This window comes from Pristiophorus japonicus, chromosome 1 (assembly GCF_044704955.1).
Source record: "Pristiophorus japonicus isolate sPriJap1 chromosome 1, sPriJap1.hap1, whole genome shotgun sequence".
Taxonomy (NCBI): Eukaryota; Metazoa; Chordata; class Chondrichthyes; family Pristiophoridae; genus Pristiophorus; species Pristiophorus japonicus.
In genome coordinates, this window is record NC_091977.1 from 404,563,446 (window position 1) to 404,582,415 (window position 18,970).

General features: G+C 44.8%; 1 protein-coding gene across 2 annotated transcripts in view; it reads left to right on the top strand.

Annotated features, from left to right (window-relative positions):
- Positions 1 to 18,970, top strand: part of ttpa (tocopherol (alpha) transfer protein) — a 95,820-nt gene that overhangs the window by 40,952 nt on the left and 35,898 nt on the right. For both annotated transcript variants that reach the window (XM_070875536.1, XM_070875542.1), the window contains exon 2: positions 10,255 to 10,408. In XM_070875536.1, the coding sequence (XP_070731637.1) occupies positions 10,255 to 10,408 (154 nt within the window). The remainder of the gene's footprint in view (positions 1 to 10,254; positions 10,409 to 18,970) is intronic.

The window sequence follows — 18,970 nt, forward strand, 5'->3', positions numbered from 1 at the left end:
TTCATACCTATGTAGTTTGTGTGGTTCAGATTTAAGACCCTAGTTTTGGACCGAACTAAATCGCTTTCAAACTCAATATAAAATTCTATGATATTATGATAACTCTTCCCCAGAAGCTCTTTTACTACAAGTTTATTAAGTAACCCTTTCTCATTGCACAATACTAGATCTAAAATAGCCAGTTCCCTAGTTGGTTCCTTGACAAACTGATCTAGAAAACTATCTTGAACACATTCCATGAACTCATTCGCCACACTATTACTGCAAATTTGGTTTGCCCAGTCTATATGAAGATTAAAGTATCCCATGATTACTATATTACTCTTTTTAAATGCACCTCTAATTTCCTGATTTATGCTCTGCCTGACACCACAACTACTCTCTGGGGACTATAAACTACTCTCACTAGCCTTTTCTGCCCCTTGTTGTTTCTTAGCTTCACCCAAACTGATTCTATATCGATTTTCTGAGCTAAGATCCTTTCTCTCTATTGTCTTTATCCCATCCTTTATTATTACGGTGACGCCCCTTCCTTTTCCATTTTGCCTATCTCTTCAAGTATCCTGGAATATTTAGTTCCTAACCTTGGTCACTCTGCAACATAGAAAACATAGAAACATAGAAAATAGGTGCACTTCTAGCCTGCACCGCCATTCAATGAGTTCATGGCTGAACATGCAACTTCAGTACCCCCTTCCTGCTTTCTCGCTATACCCCTTGATCCCCCTAGTGGTAAGGACTTCATCTAACTCCCTTTTGAATATATTTAGTGAATTGGCCTCAACAACTTTCTGTGGTAGAGAATTCCACAGGTTCACCACTCTCTGGGTGAAGAAGTTTCTCCTCATCTCGGTCCTAAATGGCTTACCCCTTATCCTTAGACTGTGACCCCTGGTTCTGGACTTCCCCAACATTGGGAACATTCATCCTGCATCTAACCTGTCAGAACCCGTCAGAATTTTAAACGTTTCTATGAGATCCCCTCTCATTCTTCTGAACTCCAGTGAATACAAGCCCAGTTGATCCAGTCTTTCTTGATAGGTCAGTCCCACCATCCCGGGAATCAGTCTGGTGAACCTTCGCTGCACTCCCTCAATAGCAAGAATGTCCTTCCTCAAGTTAGGAGACCAAAACTGTACACAATACTCCAGGTGTGGCCTCACCAAGGCCCTGTACAACTGTAGTAACATCTCCCTGCCCCTGTACTCAAATCCCCTCGCTATGAAGGCCAACATGCCATTTGCTTTCTTAACCGCCTGCTGTACCTGCATGCCAACCTTCAATGACTGATGTACCATGACACCCAGGTCTCGTTGCACCTCCCCTTTTCCTAATCTGTCACCATTCAGATAATAGTCTGTCTCTCTGTTTTTACCACCAAAGTGGATAACCTCACATTTATCTACATTATACTTCATCTGCCATGCATTTGCCCACTCACCGAACCTATCCAAGTCACTATGCAGCCTCATAGCATCCTCCTCGCAGCTCACACTGCCACCCAACTTAGTGTCATCCGCAAATTTGGAGATACTACATTTAATCCCCTCATCTAAATCATTAATGTACAGTGTAAACAGCTGGGGCCCCAGCACAGAACCTTGCGGTATTCTACTAGTCACAGCCTGTCATTCTGAAAAGTACCCATTTACTCCTACTCTTTGCTTCCTGTCTGACAACCAGTTCTCAATCCACATCAGCACACTACCCCCAATCCCATGTGCTTTAACTTTGCACATTAATCTCTTGTGTGGGACCTTGTCGAAAGCCTTCTGAAAGTCCAAATATGCCACATCAACTGGTTCTCCCTTGTCCACTCTACTGGAAACATCCTCAAAAAATTCCAGAAGATTTGTCAAGCATGATTTCCCTTTCACAAATCCATGCTGACTTGGACCTATCATGTCACCTCTTTCCAAATGCGCTGCTATGACATCCTTAATAATTGATTCCATCATTTTACCCACTACTGAGGTCAGGCTGACCGATCTATAATTCCCTGTTTTCTCTCTCCCTACTTTTTTAAAAAGTGGGGTTACATTGGCTACCCTCCACTTGATAGGAACTGATCCAGAGTCAATGGAATGTTGGAAAATGATTGTCAATGCATCTGCTATTTCCAAGGCCACCTCCTTAAGTACTCTGGGATGCAGTCCATCAGGCCCTGGGGATTTATCGGCCTTCAATCCCATCAATTTCCCCAACACAATTTCCCGACTAATAAAGATTTCCCTCAGTTCCTCCTCCTTACTAGACCCTCTGACCCCTTTTATATCCGGAAGGTTGTTTGTGTCCTCCTTAGTGAATACCGAACCAAAGTACTTGTTCAATTGGTCTGCCATTTCTTTGTTCCCCTTTATGACTTCCCCTGATTCTGACTGCAGGGGACCTACGTTTGTCTTTACTAACCTTTTTCTCTTTACATATCTATAGAAACTTTTGCAATCCGTCTTAATGTTCCCTGCAAGCTTCTTCTCGTACTCTATTTTCCCTGCCCTAATCAAACCCTTTGTCCTCCTCTGCTGTGTTCTAAATTTCTCCCAGTCCCCGGGTTCGCTGCTATTTCTGGCCAATTTGTATGCCACTTCCTCAGCTTTAATACTATCCCTGATTTCCCTTGATAGCCACGGTTGAGCCGCCTTCCCTTTTTTATTTTTACGCCAGACAGGAATATACAATTGTTGTAGTTCATCCATGCGATCTCTAAATGTCTGCCATTGCCCATCCACAGTCAACCCCCTTAAGTATCATTCGCCAATCTATCCTAGCCAATTCACGCCTCATACCTTCAAAGTTACCCTTCTTTAAGTTCTGGACAATGGTCTCTGAATTAATTGTTTCATTCTCCATCCTAATGCAGAATTCCACCATATTATGGTCACTCTTCCCCAAGGGGCCTCGCACAACGAGTTTGCTAATTAATCCTCTCTCATTACACAACACCCAGTCTAAGATGGCCTCCCCCCTAGTTGGTTCCTCGACATATTGGTCTGGAAAACCATCCCTTATGCACTCTAGGAAATCCTCCTCCACCGTATTGCTTCCAGTTTGGCTAGTCCAATCTATGTGCATATTAAAGTCACCCATTATAACTGCTGCACCTTTATTGCATGCACCCCTAATTTCCTGTTTGATGCCCTCCACAACATCACTGCTACTGTTTGGAGGTCTGTACACAACTCCCACTAACGTTTTTTGCCCTTTGGTGTTCTGCAGCTCTACCCATATAGATTCCACATCATCCAAGCTAATTTCTTTCCTAACTATTGCATTCATCTCCTCTTTAACCAGCAATGCTACCCCACCTCCTTTTCCTTTTATTCTATCCTTCCTGAATGTTGAATACCCCTAGATGTTGAGTTCCCAGCCCTAATCATCCTGGAGCCACGTCTCCGTAATCCCAATCACATCATATTTGTTAACATCTATTTGCACAGTTAATTCATCCACCTTATTACGGATACTCCTTGCATTAAGACACAAAGCCTTCAGGCTTGTTTTTTTAACACCCTTTGTCCTTTTAGAATTTTGCTGTACAGTGGCCCTTTTCATTCTTTTTCTTGGGTTTCTCTGCCCTCCACTTTTCCTCATCTCCTTTCTGTCTTTTGCTTTTGTCTCCTTTTTGTTTCCCTCTGTCTCCCTGCATTGGTTCCCATCCCCCTGCCATATTAGTTTAACTCCTCCCCAACAGCACTAGCAAACACTCCCCCTAGGACATTGGTTCCGATCCTGCCCAGGTGCAGACCGTCCAGTTTGTACTGGTCCCACCTCCCCCAGAACCGGTTCCAATGCCCCAGGAATTTGAATCCCTCCCTGCTGCACCACTGCTCAAGCCACGTATTCATCTGCGCTATCCTGCGATTCCTACTCTGACTAGCACGTGGTACTGGCAGCAATCCCGAGATTACTACTTTTGAGGTCCTACTTTTTAATTTAGCTCCTAGCTCCTTAAATTCATTTCGTAGGACCTCATCCCTTTTTTTAACCTATGTCGTTGGTACCAATGTACACCACGACAACTGGCTGTTCTCCCTCCCTTTTTAGAATGTCCTGCACCCGCTCCGAGACATCCTTGACCCTTGCACCATGTCTCCATAATGGCTATTAGGTCAAACCTATGTATTTCTATCTGTCCTTAATTCATCTATTTTGTTTTGAATGCTTTGTACATTTGGATATAGTGCCTTTAGCTTTAACTTTTTCTATTTTTTCCTTATGTCACCTTAGTCTCTGATGCCCTATTACCTTTGTTAAGCTCTCTGTCCCTTCCTGACCCATTATTTTTATCTAAATCGCTACTCTGCCACACAGCCTTGACATTTCTCTTACTGCTTTTGCATTTACCCTTTTGTGAATCCCCCCACCCCCACTTCATTAGTTTAAAGCCCTGTTTACTGCCCTAGTTGTTTGATTTGCCAGCCCAGTTTAAATGGTGCCTGTCCCAATGGAACAGCTCCCTTTCATCAGTACTGGTGCCAGTGCCTCATGAATTGAAACCGATGCCTCCCACACCACTCTTTGAGCCACGCATTTAACTTTCGAATCTGTTTGTCCCTGTGCCAATTTGTACGTGGCTCAGGTAACAAGCATGAGATTATTACCTGTGAGGTTCTACGTTTTAATCTCAACCCTAGCTCCTCAAACTCACCCAGAAGTACCTTATTCCTAGTTCTACCTATGTTGTTGGTTCTTACATGGACCACGACAACTGGATCCTCCCACTCCCACTCCAAGGGCTAGATTTTCCACTTTTTTTTGCATGCTTAACATCCACTTAATGTCCATTTTACTGCTGAAATGACGTATAATGCCCATATATTGCCCATTTAGCCACAAAATGGAAACTGACGGGCATTTTTCGGAAATTTATCGGCAAGCGTTACTTTCCCCATGTGCGTAACGCCGGGAAAAAATACTAGCATTCCCTACTTTTTTTAGGCGGAATAGTCAGAATGGGCGAAATCAACGCCCATAATATCGCCCAGCGTTAGTTTCCGCACGGAATTAACGGCAAGATTCAATAATACCGCCCGTCCACTTTTTTTTGTCGTAAAGATCACATTTGCTGAAACTAACGGCCATGAGATCACCCAGCGTCACTTTCACCACCTCGCCCACGTGTCGCCCACAATATCGCTCTCCCAAAAAAACGCCCAGAAAAAGTGGAACTAACCGGAACTAATCACAGCGGTATGGATGCCATGTTCTACATCACATGTCGCATCCTTTAAAAGGCTGCTGTGATTCAACCTCGGGGGAGTTTGGATGTACTCTGGAGGTCATTGGAGGTGATGTGAACATCTGTAAAAACATCTTGACCATACTGTGACCGATTGGATTGGAATTTAATAGGTGTCTTGGTCACGACATTCATTGTTTGTGATCAATCGGTGGAAAACAGAGAGCTATTGCAATGAAGCCTGTCCTTTCTCACCCTCTCTTGATGACCAATTACATGCTGCAGACTTGAGATGGCCGAAGGTACGCTCCACAGCATTAAATGCCCAATGTAAGATGTGCCAGACTGATGAGGAGAACCAGACGTTTCACCCCCTGCAAGTATAGGGACAAGCGGTCTTACCTCGACTTGCCCGACACCTGCCTTCGGAGACTGCACTTCCACAAAGAGGTTATCAATAAGGTATGCCAGCTCATAAGGGGAGATCTGCAGCCTGCCAGCACCATCAGTACTGCACTGTCAAAGTCACAGCGGCACTGTCATTCTTCGCGTCGGGCTCTTTTCAGGCCTCAGCTGGCGACATTTGTGGTCTGTCTCAGCATGCCACACATCGCTGCATTAGACAGGTCACTGAAGCCCTGTACGTACACAGGAGGGGCTTGATCAGCTTCCCGATGACCAGGGAGGCACAGAGTGAAAGGGCTCGAGGATTCTCCAGAATTGCAAACTTCCCCAAGGTGCGGGGAGCAATAGACTGTACTCACATCGCGTTGCGGGCACCTTTTCCGGATGCAGAGGTTTTCAGGAACCACAAGGGATTCCACTCCCTGAATGTCCAACTCGTTGTAGACCACCAGCAAATTATAATGGCAGTGAATGCTAAATTTCCAGACAGAATCCATGATGCTCACATCCTGCTTGAGTGCACTGTATCTGACTTGTTTAACAATCAGCCACAAAGTCAATGCTGGATGCTTGGTGACAAAGGATATGGCCTCACCACCTGGCTGATGACCCCCCTGCGTGACACCCAAACCGAAGCCGAGAGGCGATACAACGAGAGCCAAAGAGCTGCTCGCAATATCGTGGAGAAAACCATTGGAGTGCTTAAACAACCCTTTAGATGCCTGGACCACTCAGGAGGCGAGCTCCATTGCTATCCAGAATAGGTAGCTCAATTCATGGTGGTGTGCTCTATGTTGCACATCTTGGCTATCAGGAGGAGACAAGAATTGCCTGATGAGTCTGACAGTCCACCTCACCAGAGAGAGGAAGAGGAGGACAAGGAGGTGGATGCTGACATTGGCCCAGACAATCAGGCTGATGCTGAAGCCATGCCCCCGCCCCCCTGTAGACTGCATGAAAGGGCCCATGGTGGCATTATAGCTTCAAGAGCTTACGTCAGGAGCTCATCAATGATCGCTTTGCCTGAAAGAACGTTGGTGTTATTTACAAGGCTGATACACTGCTGGCTGTGCCTGTCATACATCAATGGTGGGCATCACCTTGTTGACAGTTAAAGTTTAAGTTGATTGGAGTTAAGTGTAATTATACCCTTTGATGTTAAGGAATCATCAGCATGTAATGGTGCAGCTATCTGAGCCAATGCGCAACAAGGTTTTGTTAAATAAAAAACATTTAAACCGAACATTTGTCCGAAATCATCAGTATTTCTGTAAAAACCATCTCTTCCCCCCCGCCCCCCCCCGCTTCTCCTCCCCACCTCTACCTCTTCCCCTTCTCCTCCTGACTCCAAGCCATCTGGCCGAGAAACTCCTCAGGCGATGCTTCATTGGGCGGGTGGGGTGGGGGTGGATAACAGCCGAACCGCTGGACGGATACAGGAGAGGACGGTCCCGAGGTGGGAATGTGCTCCAAGCCAGAAGCAAGATGTTGCTCCTGGCTCTCATGTGTGGTTGGCAATGGGGGTGTGGCACCTTTGGTTGCAGTGCCGCGCTCTGGGGCCGCTGGGAGCCCTCTGCCACCAATGTTCCTGGCTACCAGCTCCAGGGCCTCCACCATCCCTTCCACGTTATATATTATTTGTTGGACAAAAACTCGGTGCCAACTATGTTCTTGGTGCTTAGTAGGCTTTTTGCTGCTGGTGAATCTCCCTCGTGCTTCCCACAACACGCTTTCAGTCCCTCTCAGCTCCCTCTCTCTCTCTCTCTCTCTACTCTTCTGCGCATGTCATGATCACCCTTGACCTCCTGAATCGCGGGAATCGAGCGTTGCCATGCCATTGCTAATGATGGTGACACTTTACAGCAGAAAGTCAGAGTGATTTAACTCTACCGCCCATTTCATATCGCTCACGGTAACGCCCAATTTGAAAAATGGAGACTAGGTGCTTTGAGAATGGGCGAGAAGCCGGCGATCTGAAAAGCCATTTTTACCACCCATGCCGGAAGTAACGCCCATTTTTGGGCGATATGCATTAAAGTGTAAAATCTAGCCCCAAGTTCTTTTCCAGCCACAAGGAGTTGTCCTTTTATCCTGGCACCGGACAGGCAACACAATCTTCGGAACTCCTGGTCACGGCTGCAGAGAACAATATCTATCCCTCAACTATACTGTCCCCTACCACACTACCACATTCTTTTTCACTCCCCCAATTTCAATGGCCTCTTATACCACGGTACCGTGGTCAGTTTGCAAATCCACCCTGCAGACTTTTCCCTCATCCACACAGGCAGCAAGAACCTCATAACTGTTCAAGAAGGCAAAGGCTAAGGCTCCTCCAGAACTGCGCCTGCGGTCCCCTTACCTGCCTGATTCACAGTCATACCCTCCTGTCCCTGACCACTAACCAAACTTTTATCACTATCTAAGGGGTGTGACTACCTCCTGTATGAAAGTGTCCAGGCAACTCTTCCCCCTCTCTGATTCATCGCAACATCTGCACCTCGGATTCCAGCTCAACAACTTTGAGCTGAAGTTCCTTGAGATGCAGACACTTGCTGCAGACATGGTCATCTGAGATGCTCTCCACAAACTCCCACATGCTGCAGTTGAGGTAGATCACCTGCACTGCCATCCATATTTAACCTTGTTTTTATTTAATTATTTAGTTTAAATTAAATTAAAAATAGGTAGACAACTTTTGCTACAAAAACACTTACTTACGTTTTACTCACCCTCAGAGCTGCTCCTCAGTGCTCACCGTGACTTCAATTTTGCAGATTTTCCTTTTCATTTGATTCACTGTCCGCTCTTCTGAAACTAAGTTTTATATTAATTATTAATTATTCTGAATATTTATTTAACTATTTATTTAGTTAAGTATATATTGTAAATTAAATACTTTGCTCAGTTTCCTCCGGATTCATTGCCAATCTGGGTTTGTTTCACTGCTGGGCTTGGCTGCCACGGTTCTCCTTATAAACTGCTCCAGTTCTCACTGTTTTACTCTTTGTTCTTACCCAATATGGCAGGCAGCGCATTTTCAGTTGAAAGTGTGCGCGTGCTTCCTGCCTGCCATTTTGTAGACTTCAGAGGCTATGTAGTACCTTGCAAAATGGTGCCTATGCGATTCAATTTCAAGGCATCTACATTCAATAATTGAATGTCTCCCTGGCCTTGACACGTACAGGTGGCATTCTGAGTTCATTGTGCAAGTGAGACTGTCCTCATAATTCATAACCCAATCCAGTATCACTCCAATTCCATAAAGAATACAGTTTTGTCAACTTTTTTAAACCGATCAGACTAGTTAGTAGTGGTAAAAACAGAAAATGCTGGAAATCTCAGCAGGTCAGGCAGCCTATGTGGAGAGAGAAACAGAGTTAACATTTCAGGTCGATGACCCTTCGCCAGAACTGGCAAATGTTCGAAATGAACAAATTCTTAAGGAGCACTGAAAGGGGGAGGGGAGGAAAGAACAAAAGGGAAGGTCTGTGATAGGGTAGAAGATGGAAAAGATTAGAAAGGGATGATGGGCCAACTTGAGATGGTAATGGCAGAAGTGAGAAAGAGATTAGTCTAGATAGGATGTGAATGGTGGAATAATTGCCAGCTGCCATGGGAAACAGAGAATTGTTTTTACATAAGATTGGGGGGGGCGCGGGGAGGTTTAAAAAAAGGAGGAAAGAGAGCAAATTTGGGCAGAGGTTATGGTCTGAAATTGTTGACCTCGATGTTGAGTCTAGAAGGCTGTAAAGAGCCAAAAGAAAGATGAGGTGCTGTTCCTCAAGCTTGTGTTGAGCTTCATTGGAACAGTGGAGGAGGCCGAGGTCAGAGATGTCGGAGTGGGAGTGGAGCGGGGAATTAAAGTGACAGGCGACCAGAAGTTCAGGGTCATGCTTACGGACTGAACGGAGGTGTTCTCCAAAGCGTTCACCCAATCTGCGTTTTGTATCCCAAATGTAGAGGAGACCACATCGTGAGCAGTGAATACAATATACTAAATTGAAAAAAGTACAAGTAAATCGCTGTTTCACCTGGAAGGAGTAGTTGGGGCCCTGGACAGTGGGAAGGGAGGAGGTAAAAGGGCAGGTGTTGCATCTCCTACGCTTGCACGGGAAGGTGTTGTGGGAAGGGGAGGGGGTGCTGGGGTAACTGCGGAATGGACTAGGGGGTCACAGTTCCATTGCCGCTGACAACCCTTCACTACTTCGTCAAAGTGACTATTCATGCGTGAGCTTAAACAATAATGAGTGTTGGCAGGATTTGCAGCCATTAGATGGATCCTGTGTCAACTTGTTGGCAGTCTTGTAAATTGGTCAGATGGTAATGGGTTTGAGTGTCACACCAAGAAGTGACTGCATAATCTAGGCTGACGCTCCAGTGCAATTAAGAAGGAATACTGCACTGTTGTGGCATTTCATCCATCAGATGAGACACTAACCTGAGGTCCTATCTTTCTGTTCTTTTAAAGGTCCCATGGCACCATTTGAACATTTGAAATGTTGTCAAGGCTTGTACCTGAAGAGCGGCCACTTGGGCCACAGGAGACAAGATAAAACTGGGATTTAAAAAATAAAAACAAACGTTTGGCAACAACTGGTTAAGGGAGAGAGGATTCCTATTCATTTAATCCGTTACCCAACTAAGAACTTTTCACATTCTCTTCACAGTTACTGTCAAATTACCATAAATGGAGAGCTGAATGCCCTGAGATAAGTGCAGATCTGAGACCTTTATCAATCGTGGGTCTCCTAAAAGCTGGTTACCATGGGGTATTGAGGTCTCGTGATTCCAGTGGAAGTAGGGTTTTGATTTATAAAATTGGTGAGTACTGCGTCTTCTAAGTCATGCACTCTCCTTGATTCTCTAATTTTGACACTGGTGTACAGAACAGATCACCAACCTACTGATGACTAGCATAAAAAATATAATTCCCTGAACATCAGTAGTTTATTGAATTGTTTGACCTGTTATGATTGTGAGATACAATGCATTTATATGTGAGGAATACACAAACACATCCACTGGCTGTACAGAGACATCTCTTGAGGTGTAAGCAAACTGAACAAACCACATTGAACTTTCCTGATTAAGGTGGAGCTAATGTTGCAACATTTAGAGTGCATTGAAAAATTTGTTGGGTGAGGTCATGGAGACAGTGTAGCATAATGGCAGGATAAGCATTCTCCACATAACACATACCATCTCCAAGTCAAGGTAAGGTGTTTGGCAATATTATAATTTCAGATGCCAATGGAATTTTTTATTAGTCACACCAAATACATATTTGTCTATCACTTGTAAAGGAGCTCTTTCTATAAATAGTAACTTAAAAAGATGAAATAAGGAAAACAGGAATCCACTGTAAGAAAGGTTAAAATAATGCAAAGCTGCAAAATCTATGATCAGCTGATTCTGCTTCATGCTACAATCCATGCCAAACCGTGAAGTCCTGAAAAAAGGAGCATAATAATTAATTATAATGCGTACCTTTCTATACACCTGGGGCACTTGTTGCACAATTCTAAATGTAGCTCTTAAGTGCTACAAAATGCAGGAAGAGCGATCCATGCTGAAGTGAGAGTAGATGCTCTGTAATGGTTTAGTGGATCGTGTTCAGATAGCGAAGCTCCAGTTCGATGCCAAGTTTGTGTTGAATTCAACCCTGGAAAGGGAGGTACTTTCTGCTCTTGATCACTTTTCAGTGAGCCCTGTTGGAAAGTATGTGTGTATAAATGTCTGATGAGCACAGGCTAGGGTTTAGCTGTGATGACCTCCACAATAGAATAACATGTTGAAATTCACTGTCTTTGCTCATACATGAAGAATCGCCATTTGGGTGAGGTAATGGAGGGGCTGTGCCCAGAAGCATACTTTATTAAGAGTCAGCACCTTCAGGAGAAAAAGTGTCCAAAAGGAAAGCAGATATTTTGAGCTCTTTGTATCAGTAGAAGGATTGCACTGATCTCTCCAACCTTTGTTTCAACCCTAGGCAGAGGAGGAAATCTCCCTGCCTTCTCTTGCCCTTTTCGCCACTCTATATCCTGCCACTCTGCCATAATGTCTTAATTTCCTTATTTGATACTGTTCCCACTTTCTCTGACGCACATTGGCAAGTTTTCTTCTGCATGGATCTACACATTATACACTACAACTTCCATTATATCATGCACGTTACACAGTGTGTCATTGATAAACCAATATGAATCTCCAGCAGCTAAATTGTCCTGTTTGAAATAATGTTAATGTTGATTTTTTTTATTTGAATATCTGAATGGTGACAAATTAGGAAAAGGGGAGGTGCAACGAGATCTGGGTGTCATGGTACATCAGTCATTGAAAGTTGGCATGCAGGTATAGCAGGCGGTGAAGAAGGCAAATGGCATGTTGGCCTTCATAGCGAGAGGAATTGAGTATAGGAGCAGGGAGGTCTTACTGCAGTTGTACAGGGCCTTGGTGAGGCCTCACCTGGAATATTGTGTTCAGTTTTGGTCTCCTAATCTGAGGAAGGATGTTCTTGCTATTGAGGGAGTGCTGCGAAGGTTCACCAGACTGATTCCTGGGATGGCAGGACTGACATATGAGCAGAAACTGGATCGACTGGACCTGTATTCACTGGAGTTTAGAAGAATGAGAGTGGATCTCATAGAAACATGTAAAATTCTGACGGGACTGGACAGGTTAGATGCAGGAAGAATGTACCCGATGTTGGGGAAGTCCAGAACCAGGGGACACAGTCTAAGGATAAAGGGTAAGCCATTTAGGACTGATGAGGAGAAACTTCTTCACTCAGTTGTTAACCTGTGGAATTCTCTACCACAGAGAGTTGTTGATGCCAGTTCGTTGGATATATTCAAGAGGGAGTTAGATATGGCCCTTATGGCTAAAGAGATCAAGGGATATGGAGAGAAAGCAGGAAAGGGGTACTGAGGGGATGATCAGCCATGATCTTATTGAATGGTGATGCAGGCTCGAAGGGCCAAATGGCCGAATCCTGCACCTATTTTCTATGTTTCTATTTGTTCACAGGATGAGGACTGGCAAGGCCGGTATTTATTGCCCATCCCTAATTGCCCTTGAGTAGGTGGTGATGAGCCGCCTCCTTAAACTGCTGCAGTCCTTGTGGTGAAGGTACTCCCATAGTGCTGACTCTTAGTAGTTTGTTGCAACTGAATGGCTTGCTAGGCCATTTCAGAGGGCAGTTAAGAGTCACATATAGGCCAGACCAGGTAAGGACAGCAGGTTTCCTTCTCTGAAGGACAATAATGAACCAGATAGGTTTTAATGACAATCCGGTAGTTTCATGGTCACCATTACTGATACTAGCTTTTTATTTCCAGATAACTGAATTTAAATTCCCCCAGCTGCTGTGGTGGGATTTGAACTCACGTCTCCGGATTATTAGTCCAGGCCTCTCGATTACTAGTCCAGTAACATAACCACTATGCTACCATACCTGTAATTGCAGCAATATATTACAATATATACTGCTGCTTACTGCAGCCACTTTGCATCATTCACTTAAGATTGGCACAAGTTTTCTATGATTCCAACACATTGACTAATTTACCAAAGAAATTATATTAGAAGATGATTGAATTAAAATAAGGAAAGAAGTTACTTTCTTTTTGAAATTCCCTCTAAGATGGCTTGTGATAGTTTTCAAAGAAAATGAACAAACTCTCAATCACATTTTGCAAATACGCTGTACTGACAGTCGTGAGAGTCCAAAGACTGTGAAAGGTGGGCAGACTTTGGAGATTAGCCTCCGGGGAAGTTCAGCATCCAGTTATAGTTAAACAGGATTTTGTTCCCTGGTAACTAATATTTGTGTGAAGTAAGTGGAGTTTGATTCTTGAGAGTGTTTAATGCTAGTGATACTTCAGACTTACACATTTACATTTTTAAGTTCGACACAAGGATGACAGAGCAGGGACCCCACACAAGACATGTGGAGTGCAATACATGGGCCATCATGGATCCTCAGTGTAGCATATTTGCATTTTGTCAAGAATTTGAGCAGGGGATCTCTGTGTTCAGGGAGCAATAGATCAATGCTGCAGCATCAGAATGCACTCTCTAGAATGCAATCACCCAAGAGTGTTAGAAACATAGAAACATGGAAAATAGGTGCAGGAGTAGGCCATTCGGCCTTCGAGCCTGCACCGCCATTCAATAAGATCATGGTTGATCATTCCCTCAGTACCCTTTCCTGCTTTCTCTCCATACCCCTTGATCCCCTTAGTGGTAAGAGCCATATCTAACTCCCTCTTGAATATATCCAATGAACTGGCATCAACAACTCTTTGCGGCAGGGAATTCCACAGGTTAACTACTCTGAGTGAAGAAGTTTCTCCTCACCTCAGTCCTAAATGGCTTACCCCTTATCCTAAGACTATGTCCCCTGGCTCTGGACTTCCCCAACATTGGGAACATTCTTCCCGCATCTAACCTGTCCAGTCCCGTCAGAATCTTATACGTTTCTATGAGATCCCCTCTCATCCTTCTAAACTCCAGTGTATAAAGGCCCAAGTGATCCAGTCTCTCTTTATATGTCAGTCCAACCATCCCTGGAATCAGTCTGGTGAACCTTCGCTGCACTCGCACAATAGCAAGACCAAAACAGAACACAATATTCCAGGTGAGGCCTCACCAAGGCCCTGTACAACTGCAGTAAGACCTCCCTGCTCCTATACTCCAATTCCCTAGCTATGAAGGCCAACATACCATTTGCCTTCTTCACCGCCTGTTGTACCTGCATGTCAACCTTCAATGACTGATGAACCATGACACCCAGGTCTCGTTGCATCTCCCCTTTTCCTAATCTGCCACCATTCTAAAATATTCTGCTTCGTGTTTTTGCCCCCAAAATGGATAACCTCACATTTATCCACATTATCCTGCATCTGCCATGCATTTGCCCACTCACCTAACTTGTCCAAGTCACCCTGCAGCCTCTTAGCATCCCCCTCACAGCTCACACTGCCACCCAGTTTAGTGTCATCTGCAAACTTGGAGATATTACACTCAATTCCTTCATCCAAATCGTTAATGTATATTGTAAAGAGCTGGGGTCACAGCACTGAGCCCTGCGGCACTCCACAAGTCACTGCCTGCCATTCTGAAAAGGACCCGTTTATCCTGACTCTCTGCTTCCTGTCTGCCAACCAGTTTGCTACCCATGTCAGTACATTACCCCCAATACCATGCGCTTTGACTTTGCACACCAATCTCTTGTGCGGAACCTTGTCAAAAGCCTTTTGAAAGTCCAAATACACCACATCCACTGGTTCTCCCTTGTCCACTCTGCTAGTTACATCCTCAAAAAATTCCAGAAGATTCATCAAGCATGATTTCCCTTTCATAAATCCATGCTGACTTGGACCGATCCTGTCACTGCTTTCCAAATGCGCTGCTATTTCATCCTTAATGATTGATTCCAACATTTTCCCCACTACTGATGTCAGGCTAACTGGTCTATAATTACCCGTTTTCTCTCCCCCTCCTTTTTTAAAAAGTGGTGTTACATTAGCTACCCTCCACTCCATAGGAACTGATCCAGAGTCTATAGACTGTTGGAAAATGATCACCAATGCATCCACTATTTCTAGGGCCACTTCCTTAAGTACTCTGGGATGCAGACTATCAGGCCCTGGGGATTTATCAGCCTTCAATCCCATCAATTTCTCTAACACAATTTCCCGTCTAAAAAGGATATCCTTTCGTTCCTCCTTCTCACGAGACCCACTGTCCCCTCGTACATTCGGAAGGTTATTTGTGTCTTCCTTTGTGAAGACAGAACCGAAGTATTTGTTAAATTGGTCTGCCATATCTTTGTTCCCCATTATAAATTCACCTGAATCCGACTGCAAGGGACCTACATTTGTCTTCACGAATCTTTTTCTCTTCACATATTTATAGAAGCTTTTGCAGTCAGTTTTTATGTTCCCTGCAAGCTGTCTCTCGTACTCTATTTTCCCCTCTTAATTAAACCCTTAATCCTCCTCTGTTGAATTTTAAATTTCTCCCAGTCCTCAGGTTTGTTACTTTTTCTGGCCAATTTATATGCTTCTTCCTTGGTTTTAACACTATCCTTAATTTCCCTTGTTAGCCATGGTTGAGTCACCTTCCCCGTTTTATTTTTACTCCAGACAGTGATGTACAATTGCTGAAGTTCATCCATGTGATCTTTAAATGTTTGCCATTGCCTATCCACCGTCAACCCTTTAAGTATCATTTGCCAGTCTATTCTAGCCAATTCACGCCTCATACCGTCAAAGTTACCTTTCTTTAAGTTCAGGACCCTAGTTTCCGAATTAACTATGTCATTCTCCATCTTAATAAAGAATTCTACCATATTATGGTCACTCTTCCCCAAGGCACCTCGCACAACAAGATTGCAAATTAGTCTCTTCTCATTACACATCACCCAGTCTAGGATGGCCAGCTCAGTAGTTGGTTCCTCAACATATTGGTCGAGAAAACCATCCCTAATACACTCCTAGAAATCCTCCTCCACCGCATTACTACCAGTTTGGTTAGCCCAATCAATATGTAGATTAAAGTCGCCCATGATAACTACTGTACCTTTATTGCACACATCCCTTATTTCTTGTTTGCTGCTGTCCCCAATCTCACTACTACTGTTTAGTGGTCTGTACACAACTCCCACTAGTGTTTTCTGCCCTTTGGTATTCCGCAGCTCCAACCATACCGATTCCACATCATCCAGGCTAATGTCCCTCCTTACTATTGCATTAATTTCCTCTTTAACCAGCAATGCCACCCTGCCTCCTTTTCCTCTCTGCCTATCCTTCCTAAATGTTGAATACCCCTGGATGTTGAGTTCCCAACCTTGGTCACCCTGGAGCCATGTCTCCGTGATGCCAATTACATCATATCCATTAACTGCTGTCTTCGCAGTTAATTCGTCCACCTTATTCCGAATACTCCTTGCATTGAAGCACAGAGCCTTCAGACTTGTCTTTTTAACACACTTTGCCCCTTTAGAATTTTGCTGTAATGTGGCCCTTTTTGTTTTTTGCCTTGGGTTTCTCTGCCCTCCACTTTTACTACTCTCCTTTCTATCTTTTGCTTCTGCCTCCATTTTATTTCCCTCTGCCTCCCTGCATAGATTCCCATCCCCCTGCCATGTTAGTTTAACTCCTCCCCAACAGAACTAGCAAACACTTTGCCCAGAACATTGGTTCCGTTCCTGCCCAGGTGCAGACCATCCGGTTTGTATTGGTCCCACCTCCCCCAGAACTGATTCCAATATCCCAGGAATTTGATTCCCTCCCTTTTGCACCACTCCTCAAGCCACATATTCATCTGAGCTATCCTGTGATTCCTACTCTGACTAGCACGTGTCACTGGTAGCAATCCTGAGATTACTACTTTTGAGGTCCTACTTTTCAATTTAGCTCTTAGCTCCCTAAATTCGTCTCGTAGGACATCATCCTGTTTTTTGGCGATATCGTTGGTACCTTTGTGCACCATGACAACCGGCTGTTCACCCTCCCTTTTCAGAATGTCCTGCACCCGCTCCGAGACATCCTTGACCCTTGCACCAGGGAGGCAACGTACCATCCTGGAGTCTCGGTTGCAGCCGCAGAAACATATATCTGTTCCCCTTACAATTGAATCCCCTTTCACTATAGCTCTCCCACTCTTTTTCCTGCCCTCCTGTACAGCAGAGCCACCCACGGTGCCATGAACTTGGCTGCTGCTGCCCTCCCCTGATGAGTCATCCCCCTCAACTGTACCCAAAGCGGTGTATCTGTTTTGCAGGGGGATGACCGCAGGGGACCCCTGCACTACCTTCCTTCCACTGCTCTTCCTGTTGGTCACCCATTTACTATCTGGCTGTGTACCCTTTCCCTGCAGTGAGGCGAACTCGCTAAACATGCTGTTCACGTCATTCTCAGCATCGTGCATGCTCCAGAGTGAATCCACCCGCAGCTCCAGTGCCGCAATGCGGTCCGTCAGGAGCTGGAGGCGGATACTCTTCCCAGACACCGGAAGCGTCCCTGACTTCCCACGTAGTACAGGAGGAGCATAACACGTGTCCGAGCTCTCCTGCCATGTCTTAACCCTTAGATTAACTTAAATTAGCAATAACAATGCTAAAGGTTACTTACTGATATAGAAAAGAAAAAGGAAAACTACTTACCAATCACTTACCCCCTTGGCTGTGACGTCATCTTTCGATTTCTTTCTACTTCTTCTTGCCTCCCTGCTGCAGCTGCACCGGTAGGCCTCCGACGTCCCCAGACTCCCTGCTGCTCGCACTCCCACCTCTCCGACACGTTGGGCCTTTTGTAGGCCTCCGACATCCCCGGACTCCCTGCTGCTTGCACTCCCGCCTCTCCGCCCCGTTGGGCCTTTTGTCGGCATCTGATGTCCCCAGACTCCCTGCTGCTTGCAGTTCAGGATAGTGTGAAATTAACAAAGTGAGTTGCCATCTCCAGGGGTAGAAGAGGGAGGTTATGGAATTAGCCTCTAGATTGAAAAGCAGGCCCCTAGGGTGATAATATATGGTTTGCTTCCTGTACCATGAACTAGGCAGGTCAATGAGAGGAAGATTAGGAAAGTCAATGTGAGACTATTGGATTGGTGCAGGACAGAAGGATTTACATTATTGGTGTATTGGAACAAGTTGTAGAACAGGGGAAAGCTAATACTGAAACAAGGGCTTCACTTCAACCAAAACCAGCAATGTTTTTGCAGTGAGAGTAAATGGAGCAGTGGGGGTACAGTATTTAAACTGTATGGCAAGGGGTGGAGATAGTCTGCATTTCAGACTAGAAAGGGAGAGCATTATTAATTGAACAGCTGAAATAAATAGTGATAAAATATTATCAGAGAAGAAATGGAAAGAAGCAGCTAGTGAGAGATTTAAAGCACTGTAAAAGGGGCAAGGGATATCAAAAAAATTAAATGAGTAAATCACAAAAAGGAATAAGGTCCTGTTCCAAAAAATTGAAGTCTCGATCTACTACACACACATTCAAAACAAAACCGGAGTGTTAGAAGGATTAAGAACTATGGATGGATATGATACAGGAGCGATAACAAAGACATGGTTTAGATTGGGACAGGACTGGGAACTTAGGGGCTGAAATTGACTTGTTTTGCACCTCCCGTTAGCATTCCCGAAATTGTGTGGGTGTTAGCAAAGGTGTTGACATGGTAGTGCTGCGCCCTGCTAGTAGTGCCCTGAGCGGCTGCGCAAGTGCGCAACGACCCCTTTTCGCCCCGCGGCGGATATTAGCTAGCACCCCCATGAGGCCGCTACGAGCGGTGTCCGCACCGGGCTGACATCTGCTCACAGGGCAGATGTTAAAGGGGAGGTGGGGAGCGCCATGCGCCGGCATTTTTTTCTGA